Source organism: Scleropages formosus, chromosome 1 (assembly GCF_900964775.1).
Source record: "Scleropages formosus chromosome 1, fSclFor1.1, whole genome shotgun sequence".
NCBI classification, from domain to species: domain Eukaryota; kingdom Metazoa; phylum Chordata; class Actinopteri; order Osteoglossiformes; family Osteoglossidae; genus Scleropages; species Scleropages formosus.
The window spans coordinates 47,811,449-47,837,979 of record NC_041806.1 but is presented as its reverse complement, the minus strand read 5'-3'; the positions used below and the strand labels follow the sequence as shown (position 1 = coordinate 47,837,979).

General features: G+C 44.6%; 2 protein-coding genes and 1 non-coding gene across 4 annotated transcripts in view; 1 reads left to right on the top strand and 2 right to left on the bottom strand.

Moving 5' to 3' along the window:
• Positions 1-21,265, bottom strand: part of ift172 (intraflagellar transport 172) — a 32,280-nt gene extending 11,015 nt beyond the window's left edge. The window contains exons 1-32 of one of the 2 annotated variants that reach the window (XM_018736985.2): positions 21,069-21,265; positions 20,357-20,500; positions 19,426-19,538; positions 19,051-19,090; positions 18,548-18,613; positions 18,351-18,430; positions 18,164-18,251; positions 16,899-17,113; positions 16,702-16,825; positions 15,573-15,668; positions 15,282-15,443; positions 14,400-14,453; positions 13,775-13,878; positions 13,083-13,168; positions 11,611-11,723; positions 10,884-11,051; positions 10,628-10,764; positions 9,902-10,009; positions 8,923-9,007; positions 8,416-8,508; positions 8,192-8,269; positions 7,847-8,095; positions 4,828-4,906; positions 4,617-4,737; positions 3,258-3,402; positions 2,963-3,052; positions 2,599-2,696; positions 1,853-1,988; positions 1,154-1,270; positions 771-913; positions 370-463; positions 83-147 (exon numbers count right to left, since the gene is read on the bottom strand). In XM_018736985.2, coding sequence (XP_018592501.1) covers positions 83-147; positions 370-463; positions 771-913; positions 1,154-1,270; positions 1,853-1,988; positions 2,599-2,696; positions 2,963-3,052; positions 3,258-3,402; positions 4,617-4,737; positions 4,828-4,906; positions 7,847-8,095; positions 8,192-8,269; positions 8,416-8,508; positions 8,923-9,007; positions 9,902-10,009; positions 10,628-10,764; positions 10,884-11,051; positions 11,611-11,723; positions 13,083-13,168; positions 13,775-13,878; positions 14,400-14,453; positions 15,282-15,443; positions 15,573-15,668; positions 16,702-16,825; positions 16,899-17,113; positions 18,164-18,251; positions 18,351-18,430; positions 18,548-18,613; positions 19,051-19,090; positions 19,426-19,538; positions 20,357-20,500; positions 21,069-21,107 — 3,530 coding nt within the window. In that variant the 5' untranslated portion in view covers positions 21,108-21,265. The remainder of the gene's footprint in view (positions 1-82; positions 148-369; positions 464-770; positions 914-1,153; positions 1,271-1,852; positions 1,989-2,598; positions 2,697-2,962; positions 3,053-3,257; positions 3,403-4,616; positions 4,738-4,827; positions 4,907-7,846; positions 8,096-8,191; positions 8,270-8,415; positions 8,509-8,922; positions 9,008-9,901; positions 10,010-10,627; positions 10,765-10,883; positions 11,052-11,610; positions 11,724-13,082; positions 13,169-13,774; positions 13,879-14,399; positions 14,454-15,281; positions 15,444-15,572; positions 15,669-16,701; positions 16,826-16,898; positions 17,114-18,163; positions 18,252-18,350; positions 18,431-18,547; positions 18,614-19,050; positions 19,091-19,425; positions 19,539-20,356; positions 20,501-21,068) is intronic. The other variant, XM_018736986.2, reaches the window with a different exon arrangement.
• A 244-nt stretch (positions 21,266-21,509) lies between these two features.
• Positions 21,510-21,581, bottom strand: trnaa-ugc (transfer RNA alanine (anticodon UGC)). The gene has a single exon. It is a non-coding gene; the product is annotated as a tRNA-Ala (tRNA).
• A 1,172-nt stretch (positions 21,582-22,753) lies between these two features.
• Positions 22,754-25,634, top strand: LOC108925177 (epidermal retinol dehydrogenase 2). Its single transcript, XM_018736957.1, has 6 exons — positions 22,754-23,119; positions 23,627-23,761; positions 23,962-24,061; positions 24,518-24,662; positions 24,770-24,895; positions 25,455-25,634. Exons 1-6 carry the CDS (start codon positions 22,754-22,756, stop codon positions 25,597-25,599), a joined length of 1,017 nt encoding a protein of 338 aa, XP_018592473.1. The 3' UTR covers positions 25,600-25,634.
• The last annotated feature ends 897 nt before the right edge of the window (positions 25,635-26,531 follow it).

Genomic DNA, 26,531 nt, shown 5'->3' with positions numbered 1-26,531 from the left:
AACAGTTTGAGGAGGGAGGTGTCTTGGGAAGACCACAGGGTCACTGTTCACCAGGTCTGGGATTGAGATCTGTAATACTCACATCTGTACTGCCTCTTTGGGCTTCCCAGCCTTGATAAACTCTGTCTCTGCTTCCGAGAATTTACCCTTAAAGATGAATGGAACAAGATTAACATCCAGTCGATCACATTTAAAGAACAGAAGCACATCAGGAAGACATGAAGTTCTCCAGGAACAAGAGGAAAAAAAAAAAAAAAAACGTCAGCAAAAAGCAGATACTTTCTTCAAAACAGATTCAGTACAGATCTGCTCATTAGTCACAACATGAATAACAGGCAATGGGGTTACAGAACACTAAGGGCATGGTACCTCATCTTCAAGATACATGGCATGCTTCATGTGAACATATGGGATCTTGTTCTTCATGGACAGTCGTGCAAGGTCAAAAGCGAAGTCAAAGGCACTATAATGAAAAGCAAAACTGAAACCATGACATCACATTCAATCAATCTCTCCAGAGAACGAGAGTTTAAGCACAGTCCTTCATTAGAACCATCTTGCAACAAGGTTACTCTACAAGGCCATCCTGTCTGCTTGCTTAGCTTGAGAGTAATTAAAGAACTACTCGAAAGTTAGCCATTACTGTAGCTTTCAGAGTTTACGTTACATTTAAAAAATTGAATAGAGCATCTTAAAAAATTAAGGACTTTGGGTTCCTTTGGAAGTTCTCCAGAACATGTGAAGAGACCATGACCCCTGGTCATGCTCACCAGCTATCAGCTGCAAAATCAATGGCTGTCTCCAGCAGCCCAAACTTGTTGAGCAGCTTGACGGCAGCTTCACCCCCAAGGCTCTTGGCCCACAGGTAGGCCACCTGCTTGTGGGTGTTGGCTCCTCCTCGAGCCTTTGCCACCTGTCACAAAGGCAGAGGAGATAAGACACAGCAAGCAGCAATCAACATGCCACATAACCCCATAACATACTCTGTGAAACTACCCAGCAGTGCATGTGCCAAGGTGAATCTATCCAAGTACCGAAAGGAAGGGCCCTGTTATCATACCCTTCAAGTACTTCACAGCTTCAGTAGAGTGTAAAACAGTATGTTGTGCAGACAGCTGTGGATTTAAGTGCTGTGACGAGCCAGGAGACATACCCTGTAGGCATCTTCCCACATGTCATTGGCCCGGTACATAATGATGGCAGCCTTCCAGTCCTGGCCCTCTATATAGTGGTGCTCAGCCTCCTGAAAGCGGGACTCCGCCTCCAGCTCCTGAAATGGGTTTATTGGGACATTACTGTGGGAGCAAGTGGCATGGAAAGTTGTACACTGACTAAGATGGATTGGATGAGGTATAATAAAATTCTTCCAAGCAGTTAAAGGGTCAATAATAATTAAACATACAAAAGAATCATACAAATGGGACAGCTGGTAGTGTAGTGGCTAGAGGTGTTGCCTTTGGACCCAAAGATCGCAGGTTTGATCCCCACCGCCGGTTGTAGTACCCTTGAGCAAGGTATTTACCCTAAAATCGCTACAGTAACATTACCCAGCTGTATAAACGGGTAAATAATTATAGGCAGATTAAGGCCGTAAGCTGCTTTGGAGAAAAGTGTCAGATAAAAGAATGAATGTAATCACATTTGTGTTATTCATTAACTTTGCACACGCCCCATATTCAGAGCAATTTATGTATTACTGTTGAGGACTTGAACATGCAACCGGCTAGTTAGATGTCCTGTACCGTAGCTTCAAAAATAGCAGTGGTCTTTCAGACACAGCGCACATCCTAAAAGCACAGAGACCTGTCAGCCTGAAACACCCCCCCAACTTCACCCCGATCCTCAACTGTACCTTTGCCAAGTGCAGGTGTGTGTCTGTGAGGAGGTCCGCATGGTGCTTGGCGACAAGGCGGATCATGTCATCGTACAGCTTGTTCTTCTTGTACATGGTGATGGCTAAGTCGGGCTCCTCCACTGCAGCAAAGAGCCTGTGAAGCACAGCCAATGGCGCGGCACAAAGAAAGCGGTGGTGAGACGTTCACTGGCGATCGATAACAACACTGTTCTCCTGTACTTTCAAACTGAAAAGTGTACCGAGAGACGAAAAAACAATCAATATTTAATTTGCAAAAGAACAGTGGCCCACATTCCGCAAAGTCTGACAAGAGACTGAATCAACAAAAGCACGCAAACAGAAAATAAATCATAAAAAAAAACCAAATGTACAAAGGAAAAAGAATAAACAGATGCAGCTGCCACAGTGGGTGACTATGTCAAAGTCAGACAACTTCTTGCTTAAGTTTGCTGTGGCCAGCCAACACTCTGCAGAGCTTTACGGGAACCGTGAACCGCCTTGTGGAAGTGAACGTTCCTGGCTTGCTTCTCCTGCACAGGAGTACAGTCGATCTCATGAACCGACGAATCTCATGAATCGTTTGTATTGATTTCACTTACTTAGTCTTAAACGAGTTACCTGTCTTCAACACCAATTTGAAAAACCAAGTACAGTATTTTGTAACCTTTCATATATTCAGAGATTTAAAAAAACATTTTTTTAAGCAAACCAAATTAAAATCTTGTTCAAATATTTGGCATTACCTCTCAGCCTCCTTGAACTTGCCATCCTTCTCAAGCTCCTGGGCTCGGCTCACGTAGAGTGCTGTCACGTCCTCTCGGCTCATGCACTTCACCGCCAGCTGTGTGGGACCGGGGGACAGCGCTTCATTGTCACTGCCGTGCCGTCGTTCCCTCCTCTCCCCCGATTAACCCACCCCATCCCTGCCTTTCCCGTGTTTCTACCACACCAACCAAGACAAATCACTAGGCTCAGATCTTGTATTTATGCCGAAAGCTCTGCCATACGTGTCCTTGACGACTGTTTTGACATCACAGGACGCTATACCGTCCCACAGAAGACCAAGGATAACAACATGCAGGGATGTTCAAGAACCAGGCTGCATACCTTATGAGCCTGCTCCCACAAGCCTGCCTGGGTGAACATCTCAATGGCATCTCTGATATGACCGCCTTTGACGTACAGCCGCTCTGCGACCTACAGGGCACAAAGACGGGAGGCCAACGTTTTCTTACAGATGCAAAGAGTGATCGTTAATATTCTGAAAACTGCCACAATTTCCTAGGGGGGGTCCCCTGGGGGATTTTGAGGGGCTATTACTTCCTGGAGTCTGACAGTTGAAGTCTTTGCTTCGCCCGTGACAAAGAAGAGGCGGAACAAAGGAGACAGTCTGGGGTTTCACCTCATACTCCTGTACGGAGGCGTAGTGCTGCGCTATCTTCAGGTAGTACATCCCGCTGGACTGGTCCTCCTGCAACTCCAGAATATGGATTGCTTTCTTCCACTGGCGAGCCCCAATGGCTGCTTCAATTGCCTTTGACGAGCAGCTGGTCAATCGAGAGAAAGAGAGAGAGAGCGAGAGAGACATGGTGAGCAGACCGTACTGTGCGCAGCTTTCCCAGCTCTTTCCCGAACACTAACAACGTGGTCTTTCCTCAGCGGGATGCCACTAAGATAGCGCCATTACAGAAATAATTAGCTCAATCAAACGCTTCAGTGCTCAGGCTGAATGAGAATCTGAGTGCCACTCCTGGATGAGCAGTGAAGGCCTAGGGACGAAAACATCCCCACGCTTCAAAGATGCAAAAGAACCCGGGATCGCAGCGAGTAGAGAAGGGGTCATGGAGTTGGATTTAAGTGGTGCAGGGTGTGTAAGTTCCTGCTGCAATACACTTGAGAAAGTCACTAAGCCTGAAGTGCATTGCTGAAAATATAGATATCCTGGCTCCTCATGTTCATGAATGGTCACCATACCCATCGTAAAAGGTATAGACTTTTTCCACTGTAATTATACCAACAGTAATTTCTTCATGTATCTGTTTTCTAAAATTCCTGTCTGTAGCTGCATGAATACACTCCGTGTTTCTGCACCCCGGCAACAAATGGCAGAAATGAGCTCCCAAACAGAACAGACGTGTGGGACCACCTTGATTCAGATCACTTCCACTGTGTTTACAGCTTGTGTCTGCTGTTCTTCCATGTCAGAGATCAATAACAAGATGAGGAATGCTGCACATATTTATGGGTTGAAACAGTTAGCAACTGGGACTAAATAGGAGTTTCTGAAGCCAATACAGTTTTTTACAGATATTTTAAATTGCAAATTACGAATTTTAATGTAGCTCAGCGTGAAGGCAAAAAATTAAAAAAGTTCTACTAAGTATTTTTATTTTTTACAGCTATACCCAGATTAGAACCTAATGAGAAAATTAATCAAGAGTCATCTGTTTTATTAAGCTTTTACTGACCGTGACTTAATAATAAAAGTGATTTTGGACTTACAAAATAAATTACGGTACCGGTGGTGTTTGGAAGCTGAGGAGCCAGTGATAATGTCCATTAGTAATGTTAAAAATGGTTTGTCGGTTGGGTACAGAAGCCCAGCATTGAATCACAACCATCCCGACCTACTGCAGTGAGGAGAGTGTGGAACGGAAATTCCACCAGAGCACAAACTGGAAAGAGACCAAGAGAGCAGCGAAGGAGCAGAAGACAAGCACACGGGACCCTCTCGCTCACTCTCCGAAAAGTTGGCCCTCACCCGGCTTCGATGTAGTGGTTAATGGCGGCATCCATTTGCTTCTGCTGGACCAGGTAGTCGCCCCAGGCCTCCTCCAGCCGCACTACATCGGATGGGAAAGCAACCCGAGCAAGCTCCACAGCTGAGGAGAGCAAACAAAACGAACGTCACCACAGAGCCTGCCTGACGTCAGCTATAAGACTAAAACGGGGCTTCGCCATGCACAGCCCACCCTTCCTGAAGGCATTCCCCTTGCGGTAGCAGTCCAAGGCCCGCTGATTGTTCCGGATCTTCTCAAACAGGTCCCCGGCCTACAGCGTGCATAGAACGCCATTCAGTTCAACAATCCCAAAGGCTGCTGATGCAGCAGTAGGTGGAGTGATGGTTAGAGCTGCTGACTTTGGATCTCAAGGTCACAAGTTGAAATCCTACCTCCTGATGCAGTGCCCTTGAGAAAGGTACTTATCCTACATTGCACCAGTAAAAATTACCCAGCTATATAAATGATCAAACCCTTTGTTAGTCATTTTGGAGAAAATAATGCATTAAAGGGATAAATGTAAATGCCGGGTTGAGGCTTTGTTACACAACGAGAAACACTTCCATGTTCCTCCCAGACAACACCTGCAAAACACCAGTCATCGGCTCCTCACACACGTTCAAACGGAAGCGGTCCAGGTTTGTATTTGGGGGAGGTCGAAAAAGAAGCAGTGTGGCAGAGAAAAAATTGGGCCGGTGGTCCGCCACAACCCCCTTTGTCTCTGTGGAGCACGATCAGTGATGCATGTGCCAGATATTGCTTTTGCCATTCTGTGATTTTCCTCTCAACTTCCTGTTGACCATAAAGGAATATTACAGACCCCCTCCTGTGTCTAAGGAAACATTGGCTTCATTGTCTGATTCTTTTTCTGTGGTGAAACATGACGATGTGATGACTTAAACAATGTCCACTGATAGCAGCAGCTGCCCAGCCTGTAATCCATAGAGGTGGATAACGCATAATTACAGATGGAATAACTAGTAAAGATTTTATATCAGCATGTCAGTTATTTCAAAGGGAAGTTCAAAAAGAAAATTCTCTAAATTCCTAAACATTTAAAAAATATTTATGCTTCTAAAAAGAAAAAACTGAAACTTGTTTTTTTAATTTTAATTCCCCATGGATTTAATGACGCATGTAAGGCACTCCAAAGATCAATACCAAAAAAAAACCGATTCTGATGATCCTTATCTTTTACTAAAAACTACTGCCGTGTTCACAGCAGAAGCATTAATTCACATATTCAGTACGACCATAAAACACAACAAAATCCCAGAAGCTTGGATGGACGACAGCATATTTTTCTACACTACTGAGGGATGGAGATCTAATAAACATCAAAAAAAATCCAGATCCATCATCAAACTCCTTTTCAGAAGGAAACCTAAGTAATCAGTTAAAGGAGAGTTTATCAAATGACATGTTCAAGAGTTTCCATCTGGTTTCAGATAAACACAGGACTGTTACTGCTAAAAGTAAGGTTGTAAAGAATGTCATAAATACATTTAATTTAATGTAGCACTATTTTCCATATTTTGGCATAGCTGATCATTCAGTCATCTTAGTGAGGCTGACTGACAGTGGTCTATCTTAATAATTTAAAAGGAAGAAGATGATGTCCAATTTAATATTTTAATGTATGGCCTACTATGCAAAATGCATTATCTTGGTCTCATTTTATTAAAAGTTTCATTCAACAGCTTGTAAAAATATTACAAATATAAATGTACATTTTCATGTTGATTACACCATCATGTAGTGAACTGAGATATATCCAGAGCAATTTAAGAGCGATAAACATCTTTTATTAATCTTTCTAAGTTAAAGTCTGTACTATACACTGATAAAAACGAATAGATGGACTTCTTGAGCACAAAGACAAAAGCTACTGAAAACATCAGCTTGTTATCCTCAACAATAAGACTGAAAATTTTCAACGAATAAATATATCGAGCTTGCCTTTCTTTACGTCATTAAAAGCATCGCAAAAAGATACAAGGTAAAGGGTGGGTTTGTGCTTCTTTATATGTCTGTCTTGCAAAAATGTCCTTCTTGTGCTTCTTATCGATTCCTCAGCCCATCAACAACATTATGTCTCAGGGCCAAATTAAGCACAATAGGCCTAGAACCCACACTACTGCTAGCAAAATGTTTTAATTTCTCAAGATGGAAATTATTCAAGGTCATCTAAAGCTAGACTACTTGAGAACCATGGAAGAATTCAAAAATAGGCTCAAGGACTACTTGGTCAGTAATTGTAGAGTTCTTGTTTGTGGTGATATTATCCAACTGCTCTACTGCAATTCTGTCTATTTTTAATGTTTGCTATTGTTTTTAACAGAGACTGAGATTCTGCATCTCAACAGAATGATCCCTGGTATAAAAAAGATTAAATAAAAAAACAAACAAAAAACTTCAGTCTACCATCTTACACACTTGTGTCCAGCGGCAGAAAGGCAGGTACAGGTATAGTCAGTCATAAACATCTAAACATTTTGCAGTTGATTTATTTTATTGCATTTTCAATACTTACCCGTTCTCTGAAATTTAGGTTTATTGCATAGCTAACGTGACCTGTATTTACCCACCAAGCCCATAGATGACAGTAAAGGGCACTTACACAGAACACTGGTGTGGGATTGCTGTGATCTCACTTCCACTGTACTTACAGCGGGTGTCTCATTATGGCAAACAATACCAAGATGAGGAATGCTGCACATATTTATGGGATAAACTGGTCAAATAGCTCACAGTTAAAAAAAAAAAAAAAAAAACTAAAATAAAAAGTTATGAAACACTTTTCGTTGATTATACACACTTCTGCAGAACATAACTGACAGGTGGTAGCAGAGTGGTAAGAGCTGCCACCTTTCAACCCAAAGGTCGCAGGCTCAATTCCCAGCTGTAGTACCCTCGAGCAAAGTACTCACCCTCAATTGCTCCAGTAATAAAAAAATTTCCAGCCCTATAAATGGATAAATAATTGTAATTACCTTAACATTGTAAGCTGCTTTAACAAGAAGTGGCAGCTAAATGAATAGATATAAAAAGTGACTTTAGAGCAATTTGCAAACAGACTTCCAGTCCCAGTTGGGTCCTGACTTGTGTAGACGCCGAATGGTGCGACATCACCAGTGCTTCTTCAACTTGAATACAATGCCACTGTGAGCTTCTATGGCAGCCACTCATGGTGGCACCTGACATCACTCACCATCTCGTAGAACTCCCCCTTCAGGAGGGTGGAGGCTATGCGGTTGACCAGGTCGGCATTGGAGATGAGTTCATCATGGCTCATAGCCAGCCGGGCGGCCTTAGCAGGAAGTCCTGCCCGCAGGTACAGGTTGATTGCACCCTGGAGGTCCCCTGCACTCTCCTTGACCTCGCCGGCCTTCTCGTCCTGATTAGTCTCCATTAACCACTGGTAGTAGCTCCGCCTCAGGTTATCCAGTTCAGGATGGCCCTATGAGGAACGCACATTTATGGGCTTAGAGCTCCTCGCTCAAGGGGCTCCTCAACTTGAGCTTAAATGGAAGAGATTTTATATCTTATATCTCACCTTGGTCTCAGCCACAGCAATACATTCATCCCACATGTGAAGCTCCTGGTACATCTCCATGACTTCATCAACTGCATTCTACAAGAAAAGGAGAACTGCTCACAGCATGTTAATAAAAACCTACAAGTCGTTTTAATATATGATTCACCGTTTGGCCTGAAGAAGGTGCTCAAGCATACAACAAACAAGGTTGTATACGTAAATCTCTAGTGATGACTAAATACCTGCTCCAGGAAGTACATCTCTGCCAGTTTATAGCTCTTATCCAGCATTGCCAGGCGAGCTTTAACTCGATAGTGCTCTGTCCCGTCCCCAACCTGGAAAACAAGGTTAGACTGAACTTAAATAAGGACCAGGGGAGACATACTGTAGCTAACACAGCAGGTAGGTAGCGTCATGGGTGACAGGACTTGTAACCATAAGTTGAGCCCACCACACGCCTATCCTCTATATGCCCCACCTATCACACAGCCCCTGTCTATCACAAGCCCCACCTACCACACACCTATCCCCATATGTTCCACCCACTAGAAAAATCCCCACCCTCCATAAGATCCACTCATTACTCAATCCCACTATCATAGGCTTTGCCCACGCTGTACATGCTCCACCCACAAAATACTCAATTAGTCCACAAAAAAAAAAAAACAGCTGATGAACCTCTAGGGCAACTGCTCAAGTTAACCCATCAGAACCTGCAACGTACACCTAGGATCTTCTCGTTTACGTACGTATTCCTTGGACACTTGATCGGCGATGCGGTTGGTCTCGTTGAGGAACCGTGCTTTGGACACGTCGCCCAAGGCAGCAAAGCACCTGAAGACATCAGTGGCAAGAGAAACAATGTTTCAGGGGAACTTTGGGACAAACAAGCGTGGAGTGGCCCGGTTTGACCCAGCCAATTAACAGCATCCCCATGGCAGCTGCTCCAACTGAAGCACATTTCGCCGGGGCCGGTCCAGATGTGGTCTTTAACTCAACTCCTCCTATTGCTGCGTCTTTCTGGGAGGTTGCATCACCACAAAGGTACTTCAAGCTAATGGGTGCTGCTCGTCCTCCCAGTGATCTCAGCATCACAATTTTACTCACTTACTACTTTCCTCTGCGGACAAAACTCCTTTGCCCTACAAGACTCATGCAAATGAACCCGGCATTAACGAACCCTGCCTGCATTATTAATGCCGCACCACATGCAAATTTAACTTACGGCAAAGAAAACGCTTATTAAAGGGATAATTCTAAGTTGCCCGGTGCTTACTTAAGCTAAACAAATCGGGTTTCTCCAGGCCTCTGCAGCCATGCACGCAGGGCCGTTACATCACCCGGGACAACATCTTAGGAGCACAGGTGACATCAGTTGCTTGCGGCATGCAGCCCCCAGGTAAAAAACATCACTTCGTGAAGAGAGACTTCCCCCCAGGCTAAACACCTTCACAGAGGTTGTTTCACCTTAGTAACACCAGGATTAAAGTGTTCTGGTTTGAGAGTTCACCCATTAGGGATGACACAGGTTCAATTCTTCACGACAAACTGACAGCCTCACATTAAAAGCGTTTGCCTTTATACGAATGTATTTAATCTCTTCCCTGCTATATGCTGTATCCGTATTCCTGTTAGCCCTTCGCTGCTGTCCTACCCGGTCACCTCAGCTGAACGCACACACAGCAGAGATGACATGTGCGTCCCCTGCTGGCCAACGCGGAAACCGACCTCTCCGCGATGTGTAGCTGCCGGGCCTCCAGGGACAGTCTGCTGAGCGTCCGCCACATGGCCTCCGTCTCCGCTGACATTTCTAGCGTTTCCAGGAAGGCTGTAGCTCTGGAGGGACGAGCACGCACACACACACACACACACACACACACACACACACACACGATCTGGAATCGCCTCAGGGCACCACCATTCCTGATTTTAACCACCTTGATGCAAACACCCCAACTCTTACAGAACCATTCGCTGAAGCTCTATTGCATTAATAGTGTGTGTACTTCAGAAATTATATCAATTATAACACACATTTCATCCCAGCAGGGTAGGAGGTAGCGGGTGCTCTAGTACTTGGACCCATTGCTATGCACTCAAAGGACATAAGTTTAAATCCCTGCTTTTGCTGTAGCACCCTTGATCGAGATACCTATCCTGAATAGATTAAATTATACATTGAACTTACCTGATGTTTAAACAGGTGAACCATTGTATGTATACTGTACAAACCTAACACTGTAAGTCAGTTTGGAAAAAGGTGTCCAATAAACAAACGCATAAAAATTACACAACATTTAAAAAATATAGAAAGATTTCTTACTAACAAATGTCAAAACCTACCACAATACTGAAACCAAAGTAAAACGATGTACCAGTTAATGCCATAAAAGTGCATTCTTGGCGACAGATGGATGCTGTGCACAGCCAAATGAGGATGAAAGTGTCCGTCACCTGTAGTAGTCTTCATCATCAATCGCCGTTCCAAATTCAATGAGTCCCTCGTCCAGCGTGTAGGAGACCGTGTTGACACCTTCCGTCACCACGACCTCTGTTTTACCGTTGGCTCTTTCTAGGTCAACGATGTCGCCCTGTGCACAGGAATTAATCAAAAAGTTGTCATGAATCATCAACGCCCTGGTAAACAGAGTAAAGGCAGCAACGGTAATGGGTGAAGGGGGTCGGCTGACTGTAGGTGGATGGCCCTCACCCGCAGGGGGAACATGGTGACCCTCTCAGGGCTGTCGATGTTGTACCACACGCACAGGTTGCCGCGGTTCTGAGCCACCACAACGTCGCTGCCCGGCACCCACTGGACGTAGGAGCAGAAGCTCAGCACCGAGGTCTTGGCGGCGCTTTCGATGTCATACAGGTGGAGCTGGGGAGGAGAACGCGAGAGGCTTGAGTCTCAGTGTCGCTAATGCCAGCGCTATACTTTCTCCAGAGCGACTTACACCGATTTACCCATTTCTTCGCAGTGTAAGTGCCTTTCTCAAGGGTACAAAAGCAGGTGGTGGGATTCAAACCTGGCCCCTTTGAATCCAAAGGAGGCGACTCTAACCACTACACTACCTGCTGCCCAGCCTGTGTGAGCACAGCAGAGCTCCGGAACTGCGACCTGTCACCCAGAGTTTGTCGGTTCATAGGACAGGAGGAGCTCTGCTGTTGGACCCTGAAGATCGAGCACGACCTGAACTGCTTTCTTGAAAATGTGTGAAGGAGTCAAGCGCTGAGCCGGACTGAGAAACGCAGGCAGTGTCACTCTGGATAACAGTGTTCAAAAGACTAGCTCACTATGTGTGCTGTGATGGCAGGAGTTTACACACAACATTCAGCTGGGAGGAGTTGAGATGTTTCCGCACCTCTGTAGTACCCCCCCCGACACACACACACACACACACACACACACACACACACACACACACACACCCCCTCACCCGCAGCTTCTTGTCTCGGAAGAGCAGCTTGCGCCCCGTCTCGTTTAGCTCCAGCCAGTCAATTCTGGAGTCGTGAGCCACGGTGCCCAGGTTGAATCCACCAGCCAGGTCCACTGGAAAAGAGACTCTATGAACCTGGGTGACCGGGACTGGGGAGGGGGGGCAACTGAACACAGAAGTCAAGGTCACAAAGATGAGGAGGGTCAATGCTGAGAGACCAGTGGCCAACGACATCACTGTGTTCAAAATGACAGTGCTTGTGGACCACCTGAGACCCTGCGGGGTCCTTGGTCGATGTTGTATGATAAGAGGGCTGCCACAGGAGGGCAGCACCAGGCTGCTGGATCTGGAAAGTTCCAATTTACACCTTTCAGCCAGACTTAAAAACACACACACACGCACACACACATATAGCGGAAGAGGGAGAGAAAGGCTTCTGTCAATCAGCACAAATAAATTGGATTTAAGTTATTTTTCATTTTCGCCACCTGAAAAAGACGGACAGAAGGACATGCTTGGACTTAATTAGCACAGGAAGTGGACGGAGCAGCAGCAGATGGGGCCCTGTACTGGGGGGACCTGCAGGGGTGGGGGTGGGGGAGGCTGTGCCACCACAGGCACTTGGTAATTGAAAAGCATTTTCTTTTTTGGAAAACAGGTCTCCACCTCAAACAGCTACATCTGAGGTTATAACAATAATAATAATAATATGTATTTAATTGTGGTGTTTTAATGGAACAAAGTAAAAGTTAAAATACAGCAAATGGGGTAAAGATTCTGGTACTGGACGCTTTTCACGGAGACGACGACACACTACTGAGTTTGCTGCAGTCTATTACATTCGATTCCACCTTGAAAAGACCACGGTAAATTCATTTCTATCGTCACCTCATTTCAGAATCTGTATGGAGATTTTGATGTAAATAATAAAAGTAACACTTGTTGCCACTAATGCAGTTGCTGGGCCAGCAGGGGGCATAGCGGCTACATTTACTTGGGCAGGTACTACACTAGGTGAGGCTTGAACTTCAGGTCCAAATATGGTGGCTCTAACTGCGTTGCTACCTGTTGAGTGCGATCACCCTGAAATCTGACGGTCCTGGATTCCAATCCTGCTGTATTCTGATTTAACAGGGAAAAAATTATCCATCTGTATAAACAGTTAATCACTGTAAGTAGCTTAGGACATTATACCTGTAATTCTTTTTGGACAACAGTGCAATAAATAAGGGATTAGAACAACGGTGTCAGCACTGTGTTTCACGCAACATTTCCTGAGTTCACTAAATTCACAAAGCAACCCCTTTCTAAGGAAAGGTGCTGTCCTGACAGCGTGGGCCCACAGATCGTCTTCAGGCTCTCAGAGATCAGAGTGACCCAACTATCCCAAGGGTTACTGAGCGTAAGGAAGGATGGTACTGAGAGCCGTCTGAGGGTTTGACTCCGCCCACCTGGAGGGATGGGATGCTTACCGATGGCTATGGTCTTGATGTCTATCAAATAGGCCAGCTTTTTGTTGTCTTCGACACCTTTCTGCTTCCTCTCGTTGAGGCGAACGCTGCAGAAGCAAATGAGGAGAAGTGAGATGGGGGGGATGGGAAGCTGGAGGAATGTTAACGTGTTGCGGGAAATACTGGAAAGGCTCCTATTGACAGCTTATGAAAAAAAGTCAGCGTGGAGACCCAAGAGACAAACCCCACACAGAAGGCAACATAATGTGAAACTGACTGAGCAGTACAAAGGCCAACACTGCCCCCTGCAGAATGTTTATAAGTTCTACACAGCAAGAACCTGCGGAGAGCAGCAGTTAGTGATGACGATTTGTACCCTGATGGTTTTTGGTTCGAATCCCGCTCCTGCCACTGCTTATTACCTTTGACTAACATACTGTTCAGCATTCCCTGATGATGAGAAAAGATGGGGCTGCACACAGTTAAGAGTAGTTTGAGCTGCCACCGGGGTCACACCCTACCTCTCATCAAGGTACTTACCCTGAACTGCTCTAGTAGAACTTACCCAGCTTCATCAAAAGGTGAATCAGTGTAAGTAAAACTGTGAATCACTTTGGAGAAAAGCATCAGCTAAACGAACAAACGTCAATCGCAGTAAAGATGTGTGCAGGTTGAGCGCAGACGGACGTATGGTCTGAGGAGAGTCAGCGCACCTGATGAGATGGGGGTTCATGAACTCGGTGCGGACAGAGCCCAGGATCTCGTTGTTGCCGTACTCCACCAAAGTGAGCTCCCCCGCGTTGAAGATCATGCACACCTAGCCCAACCACATAAAACCCATCAGATTCGACCAGGCACCCAGAAGGCTTGTTAACCATCTTTGGAATACATTACACAATTTACCCCGAACGTCCAGAAGGGGACGCCACATCTTCTCATCAACATACTAGTGTGATCATGACCAGGATTCCAGTGTGTGCTCTACACGTCAAACACACACACACACACACACATTTTCAGAACCGCTTGTCCCGTACGGGGTCACGGGGAACCGGAGCCTACCCGGCAACACAGGGCGTAAGGCCTGAGGGGGAAGGGGACACACCCAGGACGGGACGCCAGTCCGTCGCAAGGTACCCCAAGCGGGACTCGAACCCCAGACCCACCGGACAGCAGGACTGCGGTCCAACACACGTCAAACATTTCTGGAATATCAGCTGTTTACCAGCATGACAGACACTGGCTCTGCATTAGATGTGTAATGTAAACAAATAAATTCACCATTCCAATCATTAAAGTAGTCAGAGAAGAGAAAAAAACTGTTTCTGTTTCTCTTACCGTTTCATTTTCAAAGAAGAATTTCTCATTTCCCCCGGAGCCCTGCCAAGCCACCTGAAAAAGAGGGCCATGGTGGTGTTCATTAGGGCGATGGGCTCAAATCAACCAAACCATGCCGCACTGCCATCACACAAACACAAACACACACACACACACACATTTTCAGAACCGCTTGTCCCGTACGGGGTCACGGGGAACCGGAGCCAACCCGGCAACACAGGGCGTAAGGCCGGAGGGGGAAGGGGACACACCCAGGACGGGACGCCAGTCCGCCGCAAGGCACCCCAAGCGGGACTCGAACCCCAGACCCACCGGAGAGCAGGACTGCGGTCCAACCCACTGCACCCCCCCTCCCTCACACAAACATTTATATTTATTCATTTAGCTGATGTTTTCTCCAAAACAACTTACAAATATTTATCCATAAGGGTAAACAAAACAACTTAGGGTAAGTACCTTTCTCAAGAAGGCCACAGCTGGAGGTGGGATTCAAACCTGCAACCTTTGAGTCCAAAGGCAGCAGCTCTAACCACTATGCTATCAGCTGCACACACTACTGCACACACTGCTACGCACACACTGCCTCTGTCATTCCCAACACATATCAGTCTGTAAGGCTCTTTGGATTATTGTTAGTACATTATTATAAATAAACAAATTGTACATTTTCAGCTCAAGTGTGAAAGCCCAGGTGGCTCTACTTGTTATCACAGTGAAAGGACACTCATTCAACTGAAAGACTTCTTTTCTGGGGCTGTCAATGTGGGACAGTTATTATGTCTGATGAGGATAAATCACTCGGTCGGGGTGACAGATTGAGGCTATGCAGAGCGCATGGCGCAGCAGCCCCCCCTGGCCCCTCCGGCTTGGAGCCCCACGCACCTCGCTCAGCTTGTTGGAGCCGAGGTCTCCCAGCAGCAGTGTGTCAGAGGTGTGCGCCACCAGGTAGCGGTCCCTGCCCATGATCTTCACCTCATCGATCTCGTACCCGTAGTGGGATTTGAGCACCACACGAGTGCCTGTGGACAAGTTCTTCACTATCACCTGGGAGGGAGAGTAAAATTACTCCTCATCTGGCACAACCAGCATAGACTAGACACCTGGAGACACTTTACGTTCGTTTTCGGAATCCCGCATGTAACAGCGCAGTCTCCACGAATGCTGCAGACCCACCTGACTGAGGCCTACGTATGTCATCTCAAATTTATTCTTGTAGATGCTCCTGCGCAGACAGCAGTCGAACTGCTCCACTCCGCCGCACAACGTGCCCTGAGCAGAGAAGAGGAGACCTTAGTGCAAAAAAAAACTTAGAGCATCTACATTTATTCATTCAGCATGAACCCATCATATGTCGAGCTTGTCATAAGACACAAACGCCCTTGTATCGTATTATATGTACCATAAGCATCTATACACAATTAACATACATGCATGCAATATTGTATAATATGGCTTTATTATATTTTTCACTAATTTCTCATTTTATCAAAAAAATGTAAAGTAATATCAAATCAAATAAAGTGCAATACCATAATTGTACTTCCATGCTGCATTATTACTATCACTTTGATTTCTAAATCTGCTTTCCTTCGCTTTTTCTTTTCTGCACCACTAGAACAGTTTTGCGTGTTAGCCATTGAAAAAAGTTGAATGGAATCATAACGGAAACATTGTGTAAATAAAGCAGTTTTTGTCAGTAGAACACAGTGGCTAACAGACACACTGACTGAGACCCAAACAATAAGAAACACTGTGGCAGCGCAGCCACTCGGTGTTATTGTACAGCTGATGGAGCTGTCAGTGTTACAGATTATGTACACATTTCGGGGCTCAAAAATAATATAATAATGTTCATGTGTGTGGATTCATAAATGTCAGTCATCACAGGTCACATATGTGATAAACTGAATATCACCTGCATTAACTAGTATTTAGATGACACCTTTATCCAAGATTTCTTACAGTGTTAGATACACGACTGTAAACTCCCTACAATCATACACAACTATACAGAACAGCAATGTAACCACACACAGGCAGACTACAGGCCATTTCGAGTCACCAAAATACCTGAATAACTTTGACTGCGGGGTCAAATCCACACGAACATGGGGAGAAGATCCAAACCCCACAGATACTGAGCTGGACCCAAAGCCATGTCAGAATGCACAGCCCAGGAGTTGTGAGGCACCCGTGCTACCCACTGTGCCACCATGCAACCCATACAGGAAAAACCCAACAAAAAGCCAAAAAAAAAAAAAAAAGGGTCCTAACAACGGTGATGGACAGAGGGGAAACTTACCGCACAGAGTCGCGATCCGTCCCTCTTCCAGGAAAGGGCAGTGATGGTGTACAGGTTGGGGATCTCCTTCGGGGTAGCTTCGTCCCAGGAGCTCCGACGAGGGCTCCAGTTGAACACTCGCAGCCTGGGGGACACAGCAGGAGTGTGATTTCAGTCATTTTTCAGAGGTCTGCAATCATTTCACAGCTGAGACTAACCGGTTGTAGCTGGCGATGACCACAGACTGGCCGCTGGGGCTGGTGGCTGCCACAGTGAACTCCTTCTCCGAGTGATCTCGACTGTAGTCGAACGTCTGCATAACTTGACCCTCCTTCCCATAGGCCACAATCTTTTTGTCACAGCCAGCCACAATGATGCTGTTAGCACCCCATGCCAGGGCGTAGGGTGGGCACGCATGGGTCAGCAACTTACCCTGCAAGAGACGTTGGCGAATAAAGAGAATCACTATCAGCTAAAAGCTGAGTACATGAACTCCTCAACTTACAAACACAACAGGGACATGAGACGTGCGTTCGTAACTCGTTTTGATGTAACTCCAAAGTCAACTTTACCACCAAGTCACAATCAATTAAAGTTGAATAACTCAGAGATCTGATGTATGGATGAGTGACCCATTGTAAGTAGTGTATCTAGCAGTGTAAGTCCCTGCGGTGAATAAGGTGTGTGGGCTGATAACACTACATACAGTTCACTGGAAGTCGCTTTGGAGAAAAGCGTCTGCTAAGTAAATAAATGTAAACGTAAATGTAGATCTCGATTTATTTTTGGGTGAGATTCTGTAAAAATCTTAGCTACAGCTATAATGAGCATACAATTATTTTCAGAGTTCTATTACTTTTAAGCACATCACAATTAAAACAATTTTAAATAGGCTGAGAATAAAACTACGCTGTCTCCAAAAACTCTGAAAATGTTCCTTGTATCGTTCCTCATCTTATTACTGATCACCAATACTTGGCAAAAAGAACCGTAAACACTGTGGAAGCAAGCTGAGCTAAGGAGGTTCAACATACCCCCCGCCTTTACTGCCACCCGTTCACTTGGAGAGTAAACACAGTTTGTGTTCTGTATAGACAAACATTTTTGTAAAGTAAAAAAAAATCATCATAAAAATAAACAATTACACAGGAAACTTTGCTGTCAAAAAATTGTAACTTCATTGCATGCCTACAGGTGGACAGACAATAGCGAAGTGGTTAAGGCTGCTGCCTTTAGACCCCCCGGTTGCAGGTTCGAATCTCCCTCTGTCTGTAGTACCCTTGAGCAAGGTACTTACCTTGAAACTGGTCAAGTAAAATTAGCCAGCTGTATAAATGGGCAAAATAATTGTAGATACCTTAACACTGTATGTAGCTTTGGAGAAAAGAGTCAGCTAAATGTAAGTCTAAGAGGATCTAATATAGAGAAGACTTTTTTTTAAATCCTCCATTTAAAATGATCTGACTCATACACAACTTGGTACCTGAGATTCACCAGAGCCCTCGTCGTCAAAGAAATAGCGCACTAGTGTTCCATCAGCATGGCCTGACAGCACACCTTTCCCAGAGACACTGCAGGAGGCCGAAGAGAGGCATTATGGGATGGAAACGGGCTACGCTCACCCTTATGATTTTACAGTGAAACTGGAGGCTAAAGGTGAAAATTCATACTTGGATGCCAGAGACACAACGTAGGACTCTGTCCCATATAACGTGGAAGACTTGTTTGTTTTGGTGTTCGCAAGCCGAATCTGAGAAAAAGCCAAAGGAGAACATCAGAGAAGACAAATACTCAACATTATTATTTGAAACATATGAATGGACAGAATATTAAATATTTATTCTTTTAAATAATTAATACTACATACCTTTCCCTCAGCCAGTCCAAAGATGATAGCGTATTCCGCAGGCCACAACAAACATGTCACAGCACTCTATACCGAAAAAAAATAAGAAAAAAACGTAACAGCTGAAAAGCTGTCATGTTCACCATGATTGGAACAATATCACTCAGAGAGACACTGTTGTCAAAAATGGCAGATATTTCACACAATTATGGAAGTTTTTTTTTTTTTTTTACAGAAGACCTCAAAGGGAAAGAGCGGAGCTCCACTTGAACCTGCGACTTTCTGGACACAGAACCACAGAGCAGTTAAGCTACAGGTCCTTATTCACAAAAAAAAACTGCAGAGTACTGATCTGTTGAGATCTCATTGCATTTCCTTTGAGATAAAAGAGCCATGGTGTGCATTAATATCTCAGAACATTCGTACAAGTGTTTCACTGAGAACGGTCCCACTTTGTATCTCTACCTGTGCAAAGGTGAACTGACAAAAGAAAAGACTTCACATCATAAAGGTAAGATACTTACTGTCTGCACAAACTTATTGCAAATTACTTTTTTATCACCCCTGAAAACAAAATAATGATAAAAAACATTAGATCTAAATGCATTTCTTTAAATATGATTAGTAACTAAAAACACTTATTTATTAATACAACAAATATATCCAGTATCTGCATAATGGAATAATCAAAATTTGAGTTCCATAAAATCTACACAACATATGAACAGAAGCTACACAACATATTAATCTGCAACTAGCAGGATATTTAAACAATTCATGACAGAAGCATTAATAGACATTTCTTTAATCAAACTTATCTTTATTAAACCAAGAAACAAATGAATGTCAAAGTGAAACATTATAACTGATATTATTAAGAAACCCAGCTGGATATTCACCACTCTTCTCCAATTTTGTAAACATAGATAATGTTGTCAGTTTGCGCAATGGCAATTTTCGTCGAGTCTGGGGAGAACGCCATGGATTTGACGACATAGCTCTTCTTCCCATACTGCAAGAAAGGTAAAGACAATTCACGCACACGCTGTCTGAAACCGCTTGTCCCAAGCAGGGTCGCAGCAAAATTCACACATATATTTATTCATTCAGCTGATGTTTCTCTCCAAAGTGACTAACAATGTTAATATACCTACAATTATTTCCCCCCCCATGGGGTGCGGTGGCGCAGTGGGTTGGACCGCAGTCCTGCTCTCCGGTGGGTCTGGGGTTCGAGTCCCGCTAGGGGTGCCTTGTGACGGACTGGCGTCCCGTCCTGGGTGTGTCCCCTTCCCCCTCTGGCCTTGCGCCCTGTGTTGCCGGGTAGGCTCCGGTTCCCCGTGACCCCGTAAGGGACAAGCGGTTCTGAAAATGTGTGTGTATTTCCCCCCTGGGGGTGCAGTGGGTTGGACCCCAGTCCTGCTCCCCGGTGGGTCTGGGGTTCGAGTCCCGCTTGCGGTGCCTTGCGACGGACTGGCGTCCCGTCCTGGGTGTGTCCCCTCCTCCACCAGCCTTATACCCTGTGTTACTGGGTAGGCTCTGGTTCCCCGCGACCCTGTATGGGACAAGCGGTTCTGAAAGTGTGTGTGTGTATTTCCCCCCTTATCCAGGTGGGTGATTTTACCGGAGTAGTTCAGTGTAAGTACCTTGCTCAAGGGTACCACAGCCAGAGGGAGATTCGAACCTGTAGGTTCGGAAGCAGCAGCTCTAAGCACTCCACTACCGGCCGCCCTTACGATATGTTTGTTTGCACCCGGTCCTCGTGGCAGCCGAGACGCTGCGATTTTACTCAACTTAGTGACTAGCGGAGCACTTTCCGGAAGGATACCGTACCTTGGCGTCGGCGGGTTTCGTCGAGAACTTGTCCCTCCTCTCGCCTTGTTCATCGTAGAGCAGCACGACCCTGTCCACGGTGCACACCGCGAACTTGCCATTGTTGGGGGCCCATGCCATGCAGGTGACCTTCGCGGCTCCATCCTGCAGCAAGGGCACGTTGCGGTTAAGGACACGCACTCAAGGCTGTTGGTTCGAGTCACGGTACCTCTCCTAAAGGCACTGACGACGAATGACTCCAGTAAAACAGCCCGTTGTAAAAATGTGTCAAACGCTGTGGGTGGGGTTGGATTAAAGCTTTAAAGAAAAAATTTAATTAAATAATAAAGATGAGTAATTCACAGTTGTGTAAAGTCAGGCAGCTCCCAGATGGCTTTGTCCATGCTGCACTTAATCGAATAACTACTGTTCGACTAAGGAGCGTATAACTTTCTTTAAAAATTCAGAATAATAAACTGCTTGTACACAAGAAGTTGGTTTTTTTTATCCCTAAAACACGCGACTATGTGACACACAGAGAGAAGCTGGTGACGGATCTGAGAGCGTCTTGACAGCCCATCAGGTCTCAGTTATCCGCTGAAAAAGCATCATCATCATCATCACCTATCGCTTGTTACCTGACGAAGAGGTAATAAAAACTGGAGTAACTGACTAACTCTTTTTTTTCCTCCACATCCCGCACGGCTCATCATCATCATCCAGCCAGACTCACCTGAGGAGTTAGAAGAGTCTTCAGGTGTTTCAGCTGCATGGCTAATTTTCCTTCTAAAACGTCTAAACTACCCGCATTGGTATCATCTGACTGAAAATAAAATTAACTATAAAAAAATAATATAGTAAAAATAGTTTAAAATGTATTTTCCTCTCGATTCTTTCTGGTCCGAGACAGCTGCGAGGCAGACATTTTTGTCAACATCCCCCCTCTCCCTGGTTACCGAACTGTACGTATGCGTGACGTAATCACGCACAAGCGTCAGCGCGTTGAAGACGTGTTTTTTTTTTTTTTTTTTTGTGGAAGTTACCGCGGAGTAGTACACACACACATTTGTTTTAATTCGGTCATAAAGACCTTACTATAAATAGCAAAATCCGGTTCCATATATTACATTCTGTGTTAAATAACGACGAAAACATGAAATTAAAAATACTGTATTGGAGATGCCGGGGATTGAACCCGGGGCCTCATACATGCAAAGCATGCGCTCTACCACTGAGCTACATCCCCAACGATACTTAAAGTGCTCCCAAAAGAATTAATAACTGTGATATATGTTCCAACGAGTGATTTTCTTCGTTGTAATTTTTTTTGATTACCACATACTATATTTCAAGAAATTGTTGTCCTACATTCTTCATCTACGTGCAGTCAGAAATACTAAAAAAAATTATGACTCAAACTGCTTCGACAGCTGCGTGTTCGCATCCTGAGTCCGGTAATACATGATGATGATACTATACTTAGTGATGATGATGATTTTTTTTTTACTGCGTTTGTATTAAGTAATTTTATAGACAAAAAGGCCTCTTAATATATATAAACATGGAGCGCTTAAACAGCAAGTAGTCATGCAAAGAAAGCATTCTCAGTTTGAACTGAACTGTGAGGCACTTGTAGGGCTTTGTTTATAACGACGTTATACTTGTGGAATTCGGATAACCGGCTGATCCGTGTGAGACTCGTCTTCCTAGAATGACACGTGTGTCAGAGGTTCATTTCCAGAGGGAAACTGGTGAAAGATCACTGTGCAATAAGTGACTTCGCGAGGGTCTTGTGAACTCACTGTGGGCACCTTGAGAACAACCAAAGTGTACCAGAGTAACACCAGCGAGAGGCCAAGGAGTGTCAACTGAATCCGCTGGCGGGGGATTCAGGCCGGGTTCTTCATCTTGGACATTGGACGAATGTGTTCTTCTCCCAGTGTGTTTCATTTAGTGCTGATTAAAACAAGAAATGGTTTTATTAACTCTGTTTCCCATGTTTTTATCGCAAATGGTCTTGGGAACCATTTCCGACTTGCTCCTTTAACCCTTGCCTGTTGGCTCCTGGACGCACTCCTTCCTTGGGCGTTCTTGTTTACTGGCTCACACCTTTGTGACGATGGTCACGAGGAAAGCGCATACACACACTATCTAAAATTAACCAGTATGGACTGTCTTCTGGGTAACAGGTCAAACAGATACAAGTTTGACGGCAGACGGTCCGAGACCAAAAACACGCAGATCTTCCGTGGCAAAGAGGACATCTGAACTCTGAACTCTGAATTCTGGAATGCCTCTTTTGATTTTGTGAAATAAGAACTGAGAGTATGAAGAACGGGTATCAGCTTGTCTACGCCATCTAGTCTTCAAGCTTTCTTATCCTCCAAACTTTCGCCGTCAACTGGAAATTCGTCCGAGATGCACGGTCAGCTGATGCAGCGCTTTGAAAGGATGCAGCTAAATCTGCACATGGTGAAGGATTTCTTAGAGCTGATCGTCGGCGTAGGGTTCTATCTCTTCGAGGCCTTCGTGCGACTGCTGGTCCAGCCAGCCTGGAAGGACGTGGAGGGGGAAATCGTGTTGGTGACGGGAGCAGCTCAGGGTCTTGGCAAGCTCATAGCAGAGGAACTGGGTCACCTGGGTGCCACCTTGGTCCTCTGGGATGTGAACCGGGAAGCCCTGGAGAAAACGGCCAAGGAGCTAAGGAGCACTTTAGACGTGCGTGTCTACGCTTACGCTTGCGACTGCAGCAGGCGCACTGAGGTCTACCGCACTGCAGAGCTGGTAAATTCCTTGGGCAGACTCCGCATGTGATCAAAACAGAATATATCCCAAGCATAAACCCAAAATGTACTTTCTGCTCTCCTGTGTATAAAACATTTTTTGTATGAAAGATTTTTTTTGTTTCTCCCAGAAGGCAGCACCCTACTTTCTCTAAGTAGGTCCCTGTAAAGGCTAGACAAAACTTTGCAACAGATCCAATATTCACTATAAAAATATTGCTCATATAGTATGGCAGAAATCCTGCATATTCCCTCATATAGGCATCATTATATTTTATTAAGCCTTTATAAGAAAATTATATACTTTTTCTTGTGCAAGCTAAGATTCTAGGATTCTGAATTTTTTTTAGAATTGAAAAAATAATTGTAAATGTTCTATAATTATAAGGTAATGTTCAAGTTTATATATTCTTTCTGTGTTGCCAGTGGATTTCGTGACTCTTTCATCTTCATACTTACACTCATTAATTTTTATTCTCCATTTCAATCTCTTTTGACTGGTTACCAGGTGAAGAGGGAGGTTGGGGATGTGTCCATCCTGGTAAACAATGCTGGAGTCGTCACAGGGAAGTACACCTTCACGGAGGCTCCGGACAACCTGGTGGACCGAACACTGAGGGTTAATATAGCTGCTCATTTCTGGGTGAATTCTCATCTTCTCTTTGTTTTTAGCATATTCACTTGTGTTCCCCTACATGTGCGTGAGATACGAAGGTTGATACAGTACCTCTTTAGAGAAGGCCTAATTTGTTCATTTCCAGCAGTCACACTAGTACACAATGGTACACAATGAAACCACACTAAGGACAGCACTCACTGCTTCTGTATTTCTCCTTCTCAAAGACTTACAAAGCATTCCTGCCAGATATGATATCCCGGAACCATGGGCATCTTGTGTGTATAGCCTGCCACGGAGGACTCTTTGCTATGAATGGCTTGGCAGGTATGTTGGTGATTTAATGGTACCCAGATGCTAATATTTATAGGCTACTGAATGACATCTTCTCTAGTGTCCTGTGCTTCTGGGACAGCTTCTGGACCACTACAACCCTGCCATCATAAGGGGTTATGAATAGTGAGTAAGTGATAGTCTAGTGGGGGGTGCAGTGACGCAGCAGGTTTGGCCTGTGCCTGCTCTCCGGGGGGTCTGGGGTTCGAGTCCTGCTTGGGGTGCCCTCCGGCAGACTGGTGTCCCACGCTGAGTTTGTCCCCTCACCCTGCGTTACCGGGTTAGGCTCAAGTTAACTAGATCTTTCTGTGGAGACATGCGGCAATGTGCAACACAGGGGCCTTGTTGAGATGAGCAAGGACACAATAAATATTTTCGTTTCCTTTTTATCAAAGAAGAAAGGAATTTAAAAACTGCCCGATACAAATAATTTCATCCTGTTGTTCACAGATTATTGTGCCAGCAAGTTTGCAGCGATTGGATTTGCAGAGTCCATTGCCCTGGAGCTCCGGGTTCTTCAGAAGGAGGGGATTAAAACCACAATTGTGTGCCCTTATTTGATCAATACAACAATGTTTCAGGGATGCCAAACAAAGTACGTGTTGCTGAAAACAATTTCGGAAAAGGAAAACTCATTTCGAAGAAAAGTAATGGAACGCCTGAGTGACAGCAGTATCTTTTCCTTTTCACTTTGTCACTGAGGTGGCCATCATTCCTGCCAGTGATGGACAAGAAAGCTGCTGCCAAGAGAATTGTGGATGCCATCCTCCGCGAGAAGATGTACTTACTGCTGCCCTCCAGCCTTTACCTCCTGATGGCTCTGAAAAGGTACACTTTCAGTCAGGTTGTTTATATGCAAAGTCCATCAAAACAAAACTGTTTGTGCATTGAGGTGTTTAAGAGCAAGTAAAAAAACTAGCTGTAAAAGTGTTGTTGTGAACATGTTATTCACTTATTTAAGGAGTGATAGATATGATATATTGATATTGTTTGATATTATTTTGCATAATATTTTCAAAATAGAATAACAGTAGAGGCATTTTTGGCATTCTTGAAAGTCCCCATCAATGTAATGTTATATACTGTATACTGTGCATAACATATACAACACAAAGTATAAGAAATGTTACATTTAATGTTATATGTTTAATGTTGTAAAACTGCATACAATGATTTTAAAGTTGTAATATCGATTAGAATTTTTAGAAAATATTTAGAACATTGATGATACAATTTAGTCTTACGATAACTAGTCTGCAATTAGGATGCAAGCTTAATATACATACAAACAGATGTTTATTGGTGATGCAAATAATGGTTTTGTTGTGGATCAGAGGTAAATATTTACACCAAGCTGTTTTGTTTTCCTTTGCACCTGTTTTTTCAGTTTCATGCCTACTAGGCTAGGGATCCTTTTCATCAACTTCTTTGGGGGTTTGGACCTCATGAACCAGTTCAGGGGGGTCCCAATGCCTATTGTTTCCTACAAGAGACAACAGCGCCAGAGAGAGAACAACATCATTGGAGACTGACAACATGTGTAGACAGATTAGAGCTAAACCATCAATAAATTTATAGCACCAGATACTGGAGTTATCATTGTGACTTCCATTTATTCAGTGCGTTTTCTGTGGTTACTACGATGTATGGGATCATGTTGTAATCTATTTAAATTTATTTATCGGGTGAGGTGGATATTCAAAAATACACTTTGAACAAAATATCAGAACTTATTCAAATTTAAGTACGGTGCCTTTAAAACTTTGTCCATGATGATATTTGATTTTCAAACCACTGTTTTACTGTAAAGGGCCATTTCAGTGTTCATTGTAATAAAATAAATGTGAAACACATGTTTTGTACTGAGAAATGCATTACATCGAGTCCCCCGTGGCGGGACCAGTGAGGCTTCTGCCACGCTGGGCCACTGGGACAGCGCTGTGGCTATGGAGGGGAGCGGGTCTGGGACGCCAGACCTCACCGTTGAACCTTCCGGAGGTGTCATGGGGTCAGTTCAACGAAACGCTGAGGAAAGAAGGTGGCCACTTGACAACCCCAGTGAAGTGCTTGCGGTTAACCCTGGTAAGTAGCATCCATGGCTACAACGTGCTGGTGTGCAGAGGTACTGTGAAGAGGTTTGCGTAGTAGTAGGATAGCTAGTAAGATTAGTTAAAATTAGGTGATGGCTGATAGATTGAGGTGGTTGTACAAGAAAGTGAGAGGGAAGTAGGCTCTGTTGGTTGGGTATTAGTTTGTGTGCAATGCCCATAATTTTAGCAAAAGGGTTTCAACATTTTACTTTGTGTATTATTGTACGTTACATCCTTACACTCCGGCAGAATGATAAAACCGTCCCGCTGAAACCGCGCGCGGCAGACGTCCTCTCTGTGCGCGATGACGTCATCACGCAGTCCCCCTCACGCACTATTTAGACAGGCGGTAATTGAGCGAAAAGTTCCACACT

Excerpts from the sequence above, each read along its gene's own strand:
- LOC108925177 (XM_018736957.1), top strand. The coding sequence starts at position 22,754 with ATGCACGGTCAGCTGATGCAGCGCTTTGAAAGGATGCAGCTAAATCTG. Across the intron at positions 24,663-24,769 it reads TTTCAGGGATGCCAAACAAA|GTGGCCATCATTCCTGCCAG; the intron begins GTACGTGTTGCT and ends TTTGTCACTGAG. Across the intron at positions 24,896-25,454 it reads CTCCTGATGGCTCTGAAAAG|TTTCATGCCTACTAGGCTAG; the intron begins GTACACTTTCAG and ends CTGTTTTTTCAG.